We start from the raw sequence: 18187 nt of genomic DNA, 5'->3' as shown, positions 1-18187 counted from the left end.
CTGAAGGTGGTTGCTCAGCCCCGCCCTCTCCCTGACTGGTCATCTTCCCTCCCGGCCACTCGGCCCCCCGCCGGGTCCTTTGCGCTTGGGTTCGTTAATTACTTTGACATTATAACAACCGCTGATTATACGCCGGCAATCGCTATGAGGCTGATTTCTAGAGACAACGGTCTGAATTCTTCAAGGAGCTCACCTTCTAGGTTTCAAGAAAATGACGATGATGTAAGGGGCTGAGAGAGCGCTGAGGAAGAGTCACTAATTCTGAACGAGGTTGACTTCACCCAAGACGTGTGTCTCAAGTAGGCCTTGCGGCTGTATTGTCCAGTTTGCGAAAGCCACCAGCCACAGTCCAGACAGAGGTGTGTTGTAACATACGCACCAGATAATTCGGAAGACAAAATTAGCGGAATGTACAATAGCTAATAAACAATATTTTGAATATGTTGAGCTAAAATGTTTAAATTCACTTCACCTACTTCTTTTAGCTTTTTAAATATGGCTACTAAGGTGTTTGTATATGCGGCTTACGTATTTCTATTGGACAAAGCTACTTCGAAACAGTAAGATAGATTTGACTGGAAAAGATGAGAAAGGGCCTACAAAACAGAATAAACAGACTAGTCTTAGAATCTGTTTATAATCTACAAATCGCATTCTTCGTCATCAGAACAATTCTATACAATTGTATTTTATAGGCTTAACAAGTGACTCACTTAAGATCATAGGGGACAGACATTCCTTTAATATATAGTTATTTTTGCTATGTGCCAGGCAGTGTAACTAAATCCTGGAAGTCAAAGATCCCAAAGAAATTGTCTGCCCCTAGATTCAAAAACTCGGTCTGTGGAAACACATGTTAACAAATATTTGCAAAAAAATATAACAGATGCTAAAGTGGAAGAGTATACTTTGCACTAGGAGCAAAGAAGTAAATGTGCATGGGTGGGAGGTCAGAGAAGGCCTGACAGAAGTCTTGAGGGAGAGAAGGGTGGGGAAGGCTCCATTAATGAAAGAGAATGTGCTAGACATGCAGTTGCAAAAGGATATAGACCGTATTCAAGAGCAGATCATAGGGTATTTTGCGGAAGTAGTAGAGCCAGGATTTATATCTCAGTTCCTGGAACTAAATCCAGAGGTTCTTTTCATTTATATTTCCAAAAATGAGAAATACAAGGTATGTTAATCTGGGTATTTAGTAATACCAATATCTCAGTGACTGAACATAATAAGAGCTTATGTTTCATATAAGTCAGTGTGTAGCAGGCTTGTTGGGGCCAGTGAATGGGTTACGTGCTCCTTGCAATTATGGAAAGACCAGGTTTCTTCCATCTTGTGACTCCACCATCTCCTGTTGCCTTGGAATCATCCAATCTGTGGGCTGACTTGGTGGAGGTATCAGGGCCCAGCCCTGGAAGTGCTATACATCATTTATACCCCATTTCCTTAGCCAGGGTTCAGGTACATGGTTACAGGGCTGTACCTAACTGCAGGGGGTGACTGTGAAGTGTGTGTACCCCAGTAGAGAAGGAAATGGGGTTTGATGAATGGTTAGCATTGCTTCTGTCACACATATAATTAATCAAACACCTAAACCTGAATTTACCTGAAGGAGATATTTGGGGAGTGGTGAAGATTATATATATATTAAAAAAAAACAAAGAAAAAGGCAAAATAGTCATCTTTGGACTGATGACACAGTAATGGGACATTAATATTTAATAAACATCTACTTTATGCCAGAAATTTGTTTTTTTAACATCACGGGGCAAAATATAAAATGTCTTTATTATTAGCTTTAATGTGCTATCTCTTTAGATATCAGTCAGCAAGCTGTGAGGTGTAGATATCTCAGCAAGGGTTTAAGAGCATTCGGTGAGCCAAAAGGCAAAATTAGGAATTGAACTCTGGTCTTCGATTTATAATCTGGTGCACCTGTCACCAGAGTGTTACTTTACCTTTCACAGTAATACATGGATGAATCAAATTCCTATGTAAGGTGGAATAATTAAACATGCAGGGAGTAGCAGGCAGATGATTCCATCTTTTTAAGACTTTCCAGTCTTAGATCAAGACTGGATCAGCTTTGAAGGCAAGATGTAGGAACAGCATCTTGTGTAGAATCAGAAGGCAGAAACGTACATGCTGTGGGGTGAAGAACATATGCAGATGTGCCTATTTAGAGAAGAAATGAGGAAAATGATAGAAAGATTAGAATAGTGGGTCAAGGACTTCTAACTTGCCATGTCAAGTTATAGAGAGTCACTATATTTAGTGTTATAAGCAAGAGATAAACCTGATAGGTCTAATTATATCATTCTAAGGAGACTCTTTTATCCAGGACTGCCCTATTGATAGAGTTCAGAACAATAGAATGGGATGAGTTGGACCTAAAGCCAGATTCTAGTGTGTATAGTACAGAGTTCCTCAGGACATAGCAGTATTCTTCCTGGGGCTCAGGGAAGTCACAGTCATTTAAAGTTCCAAGTTCTCTGTGAGGACTTCAAAAGACCTTAAGAGAATCAGTCTCTTGTCTGTCAGCCTTGGCTCCTTCATTTCTGAACTCTTGTTCTGCCATGGTTTGAATAAAAAAGTATAATTCAGGTGTTCACCAGTTTATGATTGTATTATGAGTTTATCAGTTGATTGTAATAAATTATCAGCTTGGCTTATAAAAACGTGTTCCACTGTAATAAACATACCTCCAATTGCTAATTAGAGCCCAATCACCATTTATAACACTGCTTTTCTTCCACTCAAAGTTTCTAAAGCTTGATGTTGGAGATGAGTTTTCACTAACAGGGCAGTGCAGTTATTTGCTTCCTCTATGTCTGTGTCTATAAAAGAAAGAGGAAGGTCAAGGAAACTGTAGTAGGACTCCTGTGGAAAGAAAGGTAAGGGCCCCTTCAGTTCAGTTCAGTTCAGTTGCTCAGTCGTGTCCGACTCTTTGCAACCCCATGAATTGCAGCACACCAGGCCTCCCTGTCCATCACCAACTCCCAAAGTTCACTCAGACTCACGTCCATTGAGTCAGTGATGCCATCCAGCCATCTCATCCTCAGTCGTCCCCTTCTCCTCCTGCCCCCAATCCCTCCCAGCATCAGAGTGTTTTCCAATGAGTCAGCTCTTCGCATGAGGTGGCCAAAGTACTGGAGTTTCAGCTTTAGCATCATTCCTTCCAAAGAAATCCCAGGGCTGATCTCCTTCAGAATGGACTGGTTGGATCTCCTTGCAGTCCAAGGGACTCTCAAGAGTCTTCTCCAACACCACAGTTCAAAAGCATCAATTCTTTGGCACTCAGCTTTCTTCACAGTCCAACTCTCACATCCATACATGACCACAGGAAAAACCATAGCCTTGACTAGACGGACCTTTGTTGGCAAAATAATTTCTCTGCTTTTGAATATGCTATCTAGGTTGGTCATAACTTTCCTTCCAAGGAGTAAGTGTCTTTTAATTTCATGGCTGGAGTCACCATCTGCAGTGATTTTGGAGCCCTCCAAAATAAAATCTGACACTGTTTCCCCATCTATTTGCCATGAAGTGATGGGACCAGATGCCATGATCTTAGTTTTCTATGCTTAGTCAGTAGTTAATAATTAAAACTGGTACTTGTAGAGCACTTTAAAATTTACAAAGTACTTCTGTATACATGTGATCTTCATAGCTCAGGGAGATAGACTAATCATCTTTATCCCTAGTCTTCATAAAGAGATACAACTGAGCAACAACAATAATAATCCCTGGTTTACATTTAAGGAAATAGCAGTTCAGATATTTAAAATTGCAGAACCTCACTTTTTATTTCTACAATTCTGGGCAGATTTATATAGATATATCTGTTTTCTAATCAATAAAATGAATGTCATTATACCTACTCCGTAGGGTTGTTCTGAAGAATAAATTGCCACCTAAAAATTGTCACTCACCATTTGCCTCTACAAAGATTAGGTCACTAGCTGCTGTTGTCACTGACCTTCAACACATCTTAAAAAGACTTCAGGGTGGACATCAAGGATGAGGCACTCTGTGCTCTGGGAAAAACTGGCAGAACAGGCTTTCAGATAGTTAGATATTTTCAGAAGAAGGTTTTATGAGCCTAGTTTCTCGCATCTTCTCATATCTAGGTAAGCACTAATATCATTAATGAGGACATTCTCTCCTTGTGACTATCAGCAACCTTCTGTGAGTAGCAGTAACCTGCCAAAGTATATGCTGGATACATGTATCCCCCTTCAGCAAAATCAGGTATATACTGACTTCCCCCCCTACCTCTTTAAAGCAGTTCCTCAGAGCTATCTGAGAGGGCTTCTCCCAGGCTATAGTCCTCATTTTGCTCCAAATAAAACTTAACACACAACTCTCACATTGTGGATTTTTTTTCTGTCAACAAAATAGATAATTTAACACATAGGAATAATTCAGTAAATGATAAGACCTAGGTATGGAGCTGTATAATTTGTGAAAAGAAGACTTTAGTAGGGTGGGACAGAGCAAAGATGGGATAAAAGATAATTTATTCCTGAGTCTCAGTAAGGTAGACAAATTGATTGGAGCTGAAGATGTAGGTGGCAGAGTGGGAGCTTTAACTGCAGCTTGGGATAGGGGCTACAGTTATTGGTAATAACTAGGTATAGGGTATGACTGTAAAAGTGAATGACTGAGGTTGTGGACAAGATTATTTAAGGTAAGAGAAAGTCAAGGAATGGAGAGGCTGGGTATTAGTGGGGATAGTAATCAAAATATTAAACTACCAGTACTAGTGTGGGCATAGGCCCATTAAAATGAAGTAGCTTATAGTTCTGTGCAGGGTCCTGGAGGCACTAGTGGCAATGACAGTGTTTCAGTATGTTAATGATCATGCTTGCACAGTTGAACCCAGGGCATAAGATGGGTCATCCACTTGGATACTACCATGAATGATGATGAAGTTACATAGAGTGAGATAGCAAGCTAGTTGAGGGAGTCTTTAATGAAAGAAGGAGAATGACCAGGACTATGGTAGGTGATAATAACAAGGAAGGGTAATGTGCAGAATGGCCTGACGTCTCAAAGGAGCAGGACATTACATAGGGAGAAAGGAGGATAGTGGTACTTGAGGCAGTAATGAGCAAAGAGCCTATTTATTCTACTTCTAACCCTATAAAGTGTAAAGCCGTGGCTTTCAAATTTCATATATTGTATTTGAAAAAAAAAACATATTTGAAAGTCATCATTTATATACTTGAAAAAATAGCTTACTTTCATGGAACAATACCTTAACTACATGCAGTATATGCTGATATTTTTCTATTTATTTTTAAAGTTTTTTTATTTCCTACCCATTAAATTAATTTCATAAACCATGAATAGGTTGCAATTTACCATTTGAGAAGCATTGGTATGTATATTGTCAGAGAAAAGTCCCCTTGAGAGGACTGCAAAAGAAGCATGCTTTTTCCTGAAGAGGTAGCCAGGTTTCAGCTAGATAAAAGAGGTGAAAGAAACGTCTGTCAAAGAGGTTGAAGGATATAGGAGCATCTTAGTCTGTTCAGGCTGTGGTAACAAAATACCATAGACTTGGTGGCTTATTAACAGTGAACATTTATTTTTCACAGTTCTGGAGGGTGAGAAGCCTAAGACTGAGACACTGACAGATTCTGGTGGAAAACTGCTTCTGGTGTCTTCTTGCTCTGTCTTCACATGACAGAAGGGGTAAGGGAGTTCTCTGAGGCCTCTTTTATAAAGGCATTAATCTCATTTATGAGGGGTCTGCCCAAAAGACCTAATCGTTTTCTTGAAGGCCCCACATCCAGGTACCATCAAACTGGGGATTAGGTTCCTATATATGAATTTTGGGAGGACACAAGCATTCAATCTACAGCAATGGGACTTTATTGATGATGGGTCCTGAATTCCAGAGATCACAGTGGAAGAAGTTAGAAGTTGTTTTGAGGGTTAGAGTCTGATTCAAATTAGGCAATGTAGAAGACAGTAATAGGGTAAGAATCTCTATGGTGAGGGGTGATCTGGAGGCCAAGTATTTTTGTGGCCAGTGTTGTAAGCAGAGATATAGGACATGATGGATTAGTACTCTCAGGGGGAGGTGTATAGTTAGTTCTCATGATAGTCATCTTGTCAGTGGTGAGGTGAGGTTTAAGGGTTAGCTTGGGATCAGTAGACGAAGTGTTTGTGATAGAATGAAAGTCTCACTAGAAGTGTGCTGCACTTGTATACTCTCTTTCAATCGTGTTGTGAACAGAGTTAAGGCCAGAGGAGCTGTCTTTCCAAAAGTGCCAGAGCTCCAAGGTCTCTTAAATCATGCTTGGCAATAGTGGTGGTGGTGTGAAGGATTAAGGAGTTCTGTGGCTTAACCTTAAATCTTACTTTCCCTGATATTGAGGGGAGGGAAGGAGTAGCCTTATAAGGAGGTAACAGTTTCTTGTGTACTCTTTTTTGTTGTTGTTGATTTTATTTTTTTTAAGTTTTTGATGTGGACCATTTTTAAAGTCTGGTGTGCTGCAGTCCATGGGGTCGCAGAGTCAGACATGACTTAGCGACAGAACAACATCATTTCTTAAAGTCTTTATTGAATTTGTTGCAATAGTGCTTTTGTTTTATGTTTTTTTTTTTTTTTGGCCACGAGGCTTGTGGGATCTTAGCTTCCCAACCAGGATGGAATCCACACCCTCTGCATTGGAAGATGTAGTCTTAACCACTGGACAGCCAGTTAAGTCCCTCTTGTGTACTCTTTAAATGGGAAAATTTTAATACTAAAGACAGTGCTAAATTGAATAGTGGGCACAGAGTTGTGCTGGAAATAGCACTAAACTAAGAAGCAAAAGATTTGTTTTTAGTTCTGGCTTTGCCTCTAGGTGTCAGATCAATCAACTTGGTATAATGTCATTCATTCTTCTTTTCCTTAAAAGCTGTTATGAAGACTAAATTAAATAATAATACAGGCACATGGTGTAAAATTTTTAAAACACTTGTAAGCAAGATGTTGGCAATTGATGTTACCTGGCAGAAATAATTTGTAGTCAGTGTAAATAGTGAACCAAGTGCCAGCAGCTGTCAGTTAGTGACAGCTGGTGTTGCAATCAGGGTGAGACTAGATGTTTTTATAAGATTTAAAAAATTTTTTGGTGGTAGGACACAACTCAGAGACAGACAGGTGAAAGGCAGAACTCTTTGTTACTTGCAGCTATAGACCAGAGAAGGCTGTCACACAGGGTCACACAGGAATTTTACCCAGGGACAGGTAACAGTAAGCTGGAACTGTAGGAAATGCTTGTGGAGTCCTAACTGCTGGACTGCCAGGGAATCCCAGCACTGTGACATATCATGTTGTACTCAGACAACTGCAAAGTGGTGTAATCTCAAATTGTCATTATTTTATAGTACAAAAACTTAATTCTAAACAGATTACTCGTTGACATAGTATGGTATCTTAATTTAGTTCTCTGTTGCTTTTTTCATTGAAGACTAGTTGATTTATGATATTATATTAGTTTCAGGTATACAACAATGACTGCATATTTTTATAGATTAAACCCCATTTAAAGTAATTATAATATGTTGGTTATATTCCCTGTGCTGTACTGTGTCCATATTGCTTATTTATTTTATACCTACTAGTTCATACCTCTTAATCCCATTCCCCATCATGTCTCTCCTCTCACTGCTCTCACCACTGGTAAAAATAGTTTGTTCTCTGTGTCTGAGTATGTTTCTGTTTTGTTATATGCATTTATTTGTCTTGTTTTTAAGATTCCACATATAAGTGAAAAATACAGTATTTGTCTTTCTCTGACTTATGTCACCTTTCATAATACTCTTCAAGTTCACCTATGTTGTTAGAAATGGTAAATTCTTTTTTATGGCTGAATAATATGCCGTGCGCACGTGTGTGTGTGTAACAGTTTATTTGTCTGTTCATGATGAACAGTTTATTTGAACAGTTTGGACACATGAATGGACAGTTTATTTGTCCATTCATCTTTTGATGAACACTTAGATTGCTTCTGTGAATGTCAGATTCTTCTTAGATGGCTATTGTGAATAATGCTGCTGTGAACATTGGGGGTGCAAATGTCTTTTCAGGTTAGTGTTTTTTTTTTTTTTTCATTTTCTCTGGATATGTAACCAGGATTGGAATTGCTGGATCATTCTATTTTTAATTTTTGAGAAAACTTAATACTGTTTCCACAGTGACTGTACCAATGTGTATTTTGACCAGCAGTGTACTGCTGCTGCTGCTGCTGCTAAGTTGCTTCAGTCGTGTCCGACTCTGCGACCCCAGAGATGCAGCCCACCAGGCCCCTCCGTCCATGGGATTTTCCAGGCAAGAGTACTGGAGTGGGTTGCCGTTGCCTTCTCCGGCAGTGTACTAGGGCTCCCTTTCTCCACATTTTCACCAACATTTATTATTTGTTATCTTTTTCAGGGTAGTCATTCTGACAGATGTGAGGTAGTAACTCCTCATACTTATAATTTGCACTTTGCTGATTATTAGTGATGTTGAGCATCTTTTCATGTGCCCATTGGCCATCTGTATATCTTCTTCAGAAAAATATTTATTTAGGCAATCTGCCTATTTTTAATTAGGTTGTTTTTTGATATTAAGTGGTATGAACTCTTTATTTGTTTTTGATATTACCCCTTATCAGTCATACCAGTGTAAATATTTTCTCCCATTCAGTGCTCAGTTGCTTCAGTTGTATCTGACTCTTTCTGACTGCATGGACAGTAGCCTGCCAGGCTCCTCTGTCCATGGGACTTTCCTGGCAAGAGTACTGGAGAGGATTGCCAAGCCGCCCTTCAGGAGATATTCCCAGGGGTCAAACCCGTGTCTACTGTGTCTCCTGTATTGCAGGCAGATTCTTTACTGCTGAGTCACGGGGAAGCCCTCCCATTTAGTAGGTTGTTCTTTTGTCAATGGTTTCCTTTGCTGTGCAAAATCTTCTAAGTTTAATCAGACTTCATTTGTTTATTTTTGCTTTTGCTTTTCTTGCCTAAGGCAACAGATCCAAAAAAATATTCCTAAGATTTATGTCAGAGAGTGTATTGTCTATGTTTTCCTCTAAGACGTTTATGGTTTCTGGTCTTACATTTAGGTCTTTTATCCATTTTGCATTTATTTTTGTATGTAGTATGATAAAATGTCCTAATTTTAGTCTCTTACATGTAGCTGTATAGTTTCCCCAGCACCAGTTATTGAAGAGAGTGTCTTTTCCCCATTTTTTCCACCTTTGTTATAGATTGATTGATCATAAATGCATAGGTTTATTTTTGGGCTTTCTGTTCTATTCCATTAATCTATGTGTCTGTGCATGTGCTTGTACCATACTGTTTGATTACTGTAGCTTTATAGTATAGTCTAAAGTCAGGGAATGTGATACCTCAGTTTTGTTATTCTTGCTTAAGATTGCTTTGACTGTTTGAAGTCTTCTGCAGTTTCCTATAAATTTTAGGATTGCTCTAGTTCTGTGGAATATGGCATGAGTATTTTGGTAGGGATTGTATTAAATCTGTAGATTGTTTTGGATAATATAGCTATTTTAACAATATCACTTTTTTCTAATTGTAATTCATGAACATGGGATATCTTTACATTTATTTGTATTATCGTCACTTTCCTTCATTAATGTCTTATATTTTTCAGAGTACAGGTCTTTTATCTCCTTGGTTAAGTTTATCCCTAGATATTTTTTTCTTTTTGATGCGATTTTGAATGGGATTGTTTTGTTGCTTTCTCTTTTTAATAGTTCTTTATTAGTATATAGAGAAGCAATGGATTCCTGTATATCAATTTTATATCCTACAAATTTACTAAATTCACTTATTCTAAATTTGGTAGAGACTTTAAGGTTTTCTATATTTAGCATCATGTCATCTGTATATAGTTATAATTTTATTTCTTCCCTTCTAATTTGGGTGCCATTTATTTCTTTTTCTTGTCTGATTACTCTGGCTAGGGTTTCCAATTCTATATTAAATAGAAATTGTGAGAATGGCATCCTTGTCTTTTTCCTGATTTTAGAGGAAAAACTTTCAGCTTTTCACTGTTGAGTATGATGTTAGCTTTGGTTTTGTCATAGATGGACTTATCATGTTGAGGTATGTTTCCTCTATACCAACTTTCTTGAGGGTATAGACTTTTTTTTTATCATGAGTGATGTTGAGTTTTGTCGAATGCTTTTACTGTGTCAGTTGTGATGATCATGTGATTTTTATCCTTTGTTTGTTAATGGGGTGTGTAACACTGTTTGTGAATATTACACATCCTTGCATCTTTGGAATAAAAGATTTTTAAGTTTGAGTGTTTCTATGTATCATTTCAGTTCAGTCACTCAGACGTGTCCAACTCTTTGCAACCCCATGGACTGCAGCACGCCAGGCTTCCCTGTCTATCACCAACTCCTGAAGCTTGCTGAAACTCATGTCCGTTGAATTGGTGATGCCATCCAACCATCTCATCCTCTGTCGTCCCCTTCTCCTCCTGCCTTCAATCTTTCCCAGCATCAGGGTCTTTTCCAATGAATAAGTTATAAGGATCATGAATAAGAGAGTGTATCACTACAGATCCTTCATAGACTTAAAAGCCAATATGAGGAAGTTATGAATGATTTTATGCCAACACATTTGACAATTTAAATGGAGAAATTCTTTGAAAGACACAGATTAACAAATTACAAGAATATATAGAAAACCACAGTAGCACTATCAACTATTGAATTTGTAACCATAATCAGAAGGAAACTCAAGGTCTAGATGGTTTTACTGGTGAATCTGATCAAACTTAAACAAAAGGATAGTAATTCTACAAACTTTTTTTAAAAGAAATTTTTATTCAGATCTTGTTTTATGACTAAATATAGTTTTAGTCATATAAATTATGTATTTTTTGGTTAAATTTATTACTGGTTATTTTATTATTTTGTTGATAATGTGAATGGATTTTTTTCCATTTTCAGTTCAAATTGGTTTTTGATAGGATAGTAATAAAATTTTTTTGTATTTATTTTTTGTGTTGTCAACTTAATCTCTCTTATTAATTCTCATTCTTCCCTTCACCTCAGCCTATTGAGTCTAAGAATTAATCATATCATCTGCATACAAAATAAGTAATTTTGTATTTTATAATTATTTTAAGTATTTCTTCTTCATGTCTTATTATCATAGTTATAAGTTTCAAAACAATGTAAGGAAACCATAGAGAAAACAGGCATGTCAGCTCAGTTTCTGGTTTTAATAGAAATCACTTCAGTATTTCACTATTTATAGTTTATCCAAGAAATTAAAATTACCATGTTTACTAAAAATTCCATGTTACATTTGTGTATAACTTAACAGTTACTTAATAAAGCAAAGATCTATGTGATCACTGTATAAGAAAAAATTTAAAGGTTAAGAAATAGTACATTACCAGCACTGGGAATGTACATCATTCTGCTACAGGAACCCTGTCCCTTCTCTTAGTACTAACACAGGTTGCCCTAACATTCTTACTGATTTCCTTACTTTCTTTATAGTTTTACCATTTATACATGCATCCCTAAATATTATAGTCTTGTTTGCCTTTATTTGAACTTTATATGAATGAAATAGTTTTATGTAACATTTTGTACAATATTATATCTAAGGTTGATCCATGCTACTTGGTGTGGAAATGTTTATTCATTTTCTTTGGTTGTATTCACTTCACATATACATACATATGCATGTCTGCTCAGTAGTGTCTGACTTTTGCAGCTTTATGGACTGAAACCCGCCAGGCTTCTCTGCCCATGGAATTTTCCAGGAAAGAATACTGGAGTGCGTTGCCATTTCCCATTTCCATTGGGAAGATTAGGGGATCTTCCCAATGCAGGGATCAAACCTGCATCTCTGGCATCTCCTGCATTGGCAGGCAGATTCTTTACCACTGCACCACCAGGGAAACCAATTCAAAAATTGTCTTTTAATTTCTATTGTAGATGGCCATTCAGGCTTCCCTGGTGGCTCAGCCAGTAAAGAATCCACCTGCAATGCAGGAGACCCATGGGTCGCATAGAGTCAGACACAACTGAGCGAGTTTGATTATGGTATTATGGTATGGGTTATTTCCTGTTTTTGGTTATTACAAGCACTGCTACCATGAACATTTTTGTACATTTATATTGGTGCAATGAATAAGAGTTTCTCTAGATAAATCCATAATAGTGGAATTTGGGGTTGAATTAACTTTACCACATAATGGTTAACAAAAAACTTTTTCCCAAATGAGAATTTTCATTGTTCTACATTATTGCCAATACCTCGTTTTATTGGGCTTCTTAATTTTTGCATTTTGTCATCTGCCTAATGGTACTTTTCACTGTGGTTTTCATTTGCATGATTCCTATTAAGGATGAGGATCTAAGAGATTTGGATTTCCTCTTTTGTCAAGGTCCTGTTCCAGACCATTGTTGATTTTCCTATCTGAATGATTTCTTTTTTTATAATGGATACTAGGATTTTGCTGCTTATGTGTGTGGCATATATTTTTTACTAATCTTTTCATTCTTTTTTAAATTTTTTATTTTATTTTTTAACTTTACAATACTGTATTGGTTTTGCCATATATCAACGTGAATCTGCCACAGGTATACACGTGTTCCCCATCCTGAACCCTCCTCCCTCCTCCCTCCCCATACCGTCCCTCTGGGTCATCCCAGTGCACCAGCCCCAAGCACCCAGTATCCTGCATTGAACCTGGACTGGCGACTCGTTTCATATATGATATTATACATGTTTCAGTGCCATTCTCCCAAATCATCCTACCCTCTCCCTCTCCCACAGTCCCAAAAGACTGTTCTATACATCTGTGTCTCTTTTGCTCTCTTGCATACAGGGTTGTCGTTACCATCTTTCTAAATTCCATATATATGCATTAGTATACTGTATTGGTGTTTTTCTTTCTGGCTTACTTCACTCTGTATAGTAGGCTCCAGTTTCATCCACCTCGTTAGAACTGATTCAAATGTATTCTTTTTAATGGTGATCTTTTCATTCTTAATGAGGTTCTTTTTGATAAGTCAAAGTTCCTAATCTTAATATAATTCCATTTATCAACATGTTTTGGTAGTTCAGTTCAGTTCAGTTGCTCAGTCGTGTCCAACTCTTTGCGACCCCATGGACAGCAGCATGCCAGGCCTCCTTGTCCATCGCCAACTGCCGGAGTTTACTCAAACTCATGTCCATTGAGTTGGTGATGCCATCCACCCATCTCATCCTCTGTTGTCTCCTTCTCCTCCTGCCTTCAGTCTTTCCCAGCATCAGGGTCTTTTCAAATGAGTCAATTCTTCGCATCAGATGACCGAAATATTGGAGTTTCAGCTTCAGTATCAGTCCTTCCAATGACGATTCAGGACTGATTTCCTTTAGGATGGACTGGTTGGATCTCCTTGCTGTCCAAGGGACTCTCAAGAATCTTCTCCAATACCACAGTTCAAAAGCATCACTTCTTCAGTGCTCAGCTTTCTTTATAGTCCAACTCTCACATCCATACATGACTACTGGAAAAACCATAGCTTTGACTAGACGGACCTTTGTTTGCAAAGTAATGTCTCTGCTTTTTAATATGCTGTCTAGATTGGTCATAACTTTTCTTCCAAGGAGCAAGCGTCTTTTAATTTCATGGCTGTCGTCACCATCTACAGTGATTTTGGAGCCCCGAAATATAGTCTGTCACTTTTTCCACTGTTTCTCCATCTATTTGCCATGAAGTGATGGGACCAGATGCCATGATCTTAGTTTTCTGAATGTTGAGTTTTAAGCCAACTTTCTCACTCTCCTCTTTCACTTTCATCAAGAGGCTCTTTAGTTCTCCTTTGCTTTCTGCCATAAGGGTGGTGTCATCTGCATATCTGAGGTTATAGTACTTTTCATATCTGGTTTTTAAAAATCCTCCTCTGCCATGAATATATTGTCCTATATTATGTTATAAAAGATTTTTAGCTTTGCCTTTCACATTTAATACTTTGAGTGGAACTGTTTTTTGCTTATATTGGGTGAGGATAAAATTTTATTAATTTTCTACATGAAGAGCTAATCATCCCAGCAGTATTGATTGAAAAGTACACCTTCAGTGAATTGATTTACCTTGCCATCTCAGTGTTTACTTCTGAGTTTGGGGTCCATTTCTGAGTTCTCTTTTCCATTAGTGTATTTGTCTATTTGTTAGTAATATAAAGTCTTAATTACATAGTTTTATAATAAATCTTGATGTCTTATTCTTCTTAACTTGGCCTTTATTGAGTTGTTTACCTTTGCATAAATTTTGGAATCAACTTTTCAAATTAATAAAAAATTGTTCTGGAATTTAAATTGAAATTATACTAAAAATATGGGCTTCTCTGGTGGCTCAGTGGTATAAATCCGCCTGCCAATGCAGGAGATGTGGGTTTGATTCCTGGGTCAGGAAGATCCCCTGGAGAAGGAAATGGCAACCCCACTCTAGTATTCTTGCCTGAAAAATCCTATGGACAGAGGAGCATGGCAGGCTACAGTCCATGGGGTTACAAAAGAGTTGAACATGACGTAGCAACTAAAACAACAGCAACATACTAAATATATAAATGATTTGGGAACAACTGACATTTTAAAAATCATCTAACATTTGTAAACATAATATATTACTTTCTATTTAGGTGTTCATTAGTGTTTCTCAATAGGCTGCTATTATGTATTTGTTTATTAATTACATAGATGCAAAGGGGTACCTTATTGACCTTTTAATTTTAGTTCTATAATTATTCATGCCTACCACCTACTCCATATACTGTTATACAATATGTACCTGGATCAAATGCACATGCTATATTTTATAAATGTAAGATCTCGGCAAGAGAGCTTAGGAAAAATAAGACAGGCATGATACACGGATTTCTAATATGAGAATAATTGAATTTTTTCACCTTTTCCTGCCATATTGGTCATGATTCTAAAAAACAGAACTGATAGACTATGTATATAAATACATAGATATGTAGAAGAGATTTATTGTGAGACATTGGCTCACACAATTATGGAAGCTGAGATAATGCCACCTGCGAAACAGAGGCTTAGGAAAGACAGTGTTGTAATTCTAGTCAAAACTGAAGGTTTAGAAACCAGGGGAGCTAGTGAGAGAAGTCCCACCTTTAGTCTGAAGGTCCAAGAACCGGAAGCATCACTATCTAAGGGCAGAGAAAGCAAACTCACCCTGTTTTGTTCCATTTTAGCCCTTAGCAGTTGGATGATACCCAGGCACATTGTGATACCCAGGCAGTCTTCTTTGCTAGGTCTATGGATTCAATGCTCATCTCTTCTGGAAACACTGTCATAGACACACCCAGAAATAATGTTTTGCCAGCTATCTGGGCATCCCTTAATCCAGTCAAGTTGACATGTAAAATTAACCAACACATCAGCCTATGCAGGTTCACTGGCCTTTTGATGCCAGAGAATACCACCAGGTCTTATGAATGGATGGCTCTGACTGTTTTCATTCTGGAGTATTATTTATACCTGATTTCTTCTTTGTTGTAGGCGCCTTTCTTTATTGTGTGCCTTTGTTAAAATGCCAAGAAAAAGTTGACATTTTGGCCAGAGACCCTGTTCTGCTTCAATATACTTTATGTATGTCAGCAAGCCCTGCTATTTCCTCACACAGAGCCAAGATCTCTCTCTGTGAACATGTGTGTGAAGTGAAAGTTGCTCAGTTGTGTCCGACTCTGTGACCCCATGGACTATACAGTTCATGGAATTCTCCAGGCCAGAATACTCGAGTGGGTAGCCTTTCCCTTCTCTAGGGGATCTTCCCAGCCCAGGGATCAAACACAGGTCTCCTTCATTGCAGGCAGATTCTTTTACCAGCTGAGCCACAGGGGAAGTCCAAGAATACTAGAGTTGGTAGCCTATCCCTTCTCCAGCAGATCTTCCCGACCCAGGAATTGAACCAGGGTCTCCTGCATTGCAGATGGATTCTTTACCAATTGAGCTATGATGGAAGCCCCTTGTATGAGGGAAGCTATGAGAGAGCTGTGAAGGTCTCTCTATGGTTATTTTGCAAAGGGCTCCTGGATAGGAACCTGCACATCAAGCTCTTTTTCCCCCAACCTCCTCCTCTTGTTTTTTGGGGGCAGCTTATTTACTTCAAAATCCAAACAAATAGTTAAATATAATTGAAATTCAATTTCCCCAAGTGCTCTGTGCCTATAAACATCTTTCTCCTTTAGAGATACATTTTCTCTTTCCTGAGCAGAAGCACACAGCTTTCTCTTACCTGCTGGCACACTTCTGTTGCCTCAGCAGTCGCTGTAGAGCTGTTTTTACCTCCTGGTTCTTGAAGCTGTAGATAAGGGGGTTCAGCAAGGAAGTGATCACACTATACTGAATGGAGACCACTCACTCCAATACTGAGCCTGAGTCAGGGCTGATGTACCTGAACAGAGCCGTCCCGTAGAACAGGAGCACCACAGTGAGGTGGGAGGAACAGGTGGAAAAGGCCTTGCCTTGGCCCTCAGCGGAGCGGATACTCAGTATGGCAGAAATCATTCTTGAGTAAGAAAAGAGGATTGGGGGAAGTGTCAGCAGCCCTAAAGATGTGCATGACACAGCTAGAAGAATCTCATTGACAGTGGGGTCAGTACAAGACAGAGGGAAGAGTGGAGGTAGCTCACAACTGAAATGGGGGATGATGTTGGAACCACAAAAATGTAACTTGTGAACAAAGAGGCTATTCATCAAGGAAATAGAAAATCCCACTGCCCAAGCTATGCTCACAATCCCAGTGCAGAGAGGTCTGTTTATGACCACAGTGTAGAGCAGAGGGTGGCAGACAGCAGCATAGCGGTCGTAGGCCATGGCAGAGAGAAGACAGGCTTCTGTCCCCCCTGAGAGAGTGAAAAAGAAACTCTGAGTGATGCAGCCCCACACTGAGATACTTTTCTTCTGAGACAAGAAGTTCTGTAGCATTTTGGGCACAGTGACTGAGGAGAAACTGAGATCCAGAAAAGACAGGTGTCCGAGGAAGAAATACATGGGTGTGTGGAGCCGAGCATCAACCTTGATGATCAGGATCATCACTGTGTTCCCCACTAATGTCAGCAGGTAAATCCCCAGGAACAGCACAAAGAGCACGGTCTGGATCTGGGGGTCACTGGACAATCCCAGAAGGACAAACTCCGTAATAATACTGACATTTTTCATGGTTGCTTAGAGATTCTGTCCCTCAGAAGAAATGAATGGTTCTACATTTGTGAGACATTAATCTGAGTCATTTTCCATGAACAAGAGACTTCTGCTCAAAGAGAGTATATCTCTTTCTGTGCTGTGTGCTAAGCCGCTTTAGTTGTATACCTTCTTACCTATAGACTAAAATAGGAAACTCAGGATAAGGGAGTGTCTTCTCAGATGCTATATTCTTACTTGACCTTGTTTTCTAATTGCTAGCATTATCTTGTCATGATCTTTAATCCTTCACCCTACTTTGTCACTCTTAGTAATAATAATAATGATAACTCATGTGCATTTAATAATAACAGTGTATCATGCATAGGAAAATCAGGTTCTGGATTCAAAACAAGGGGCATAGCCCAGAAAACCCTCCATGGTTAAGGGCTGAGAGGACTATGGGAAAGTGATTTCCTCTTAGAATAGTGAAATCATAGACTCACAGTATGCTAGGATGTTGTCATAATGGCTTTTAACCCCTTCATTTTATAAATGAGGTGAATGCAATGCCTAAGGCCTCATAGCAAAGTGAAGTCAAGGTTGGGATTAGCCCAGATGTTTCAATTAGTCTTGCATGCATCCTCATGTACCACACTTACTGGTTTTAAACTGATAGTTAAGATGAGTTTTGTGTGGTTTTGGGGTCATGAACAACTTCATTAGTAGGGAGTTCACCTAAATTATGTCTAGGTATTCCTTGGCTCTGATATAGTGCTCCCTACAGTTCTGTGACAGCAGCTAAGTGGAAAGAGTGCTAGTTTTAGAGTACTAACCTTAGTTTGAGTCTTGGCTCAAACATTCTAATGGTATCATCTGAGAAAAGTTACTTAGTTTCTTGAAACCTTCCCTTTTTCATTTATGAAATTGGGCAAATGAAACATGCTTTTGCAAACTGTCTAGCCCATGACACACTACACAAAAACATCAAATGTGTGTATGAACAAAGATTGACACAGAATATTGAAAAATAGAA

At 38.5% G+C, this 18187-nt stretch overlaps 1 protein-coding gene across 1 annotated transcript; it reads right to left on the bottom strand.

Annotated features, from left to right (window-relative positions):
• Positions 1 to 16386: 16386 nt before the first annotated feature.
• LOC104986852 (olfactory receptor 8S1-like) lies at positions 16387 to 17190 on the bottom strand. Its single transcript, XM_010837545.1, has one exon. It carries the CDS (start codon positions 17188 to 17190, stop codon positions 16387 to 16389), a length of 804 nt encoding a protein of 267 aa, XP_010835847.1.
• Between the last annotated feature and the right edge of the window lie 997 nt (positions 17191 to 18187).

The sequence above is a fragment of the Bison bison genome, unplaced genomic scaffold (genome assembly GCF_000754665.1).
Source record: "Bison bison bison isolate TAMUID 2011002044 unplaced genomic scaffold, Bison_UMD1.0 scf7180017864077, whole genome shotgun sequence".
In the NCBI taxonomy this organism is placed as follows: domain Eukaryota; kingdom Metazoa; phylum Chordata; class Mammalia; order Artiodactyla; family Bovidae; genus Bison; species Bison bison.
This window is presented reverse-complemented; position numbering and strand designations above follow the sequence as displayed.

Bases quoted from the DNA above. Each gene is read 5' to 3' on its own strand.
- LOC104986852 (XM_010837545.1), bottom strand. From the start codon at position 17,190: ATGAAAAATGTCAGTATTATTACGGAGTTTGTCCTTCTGGGATTGTCC.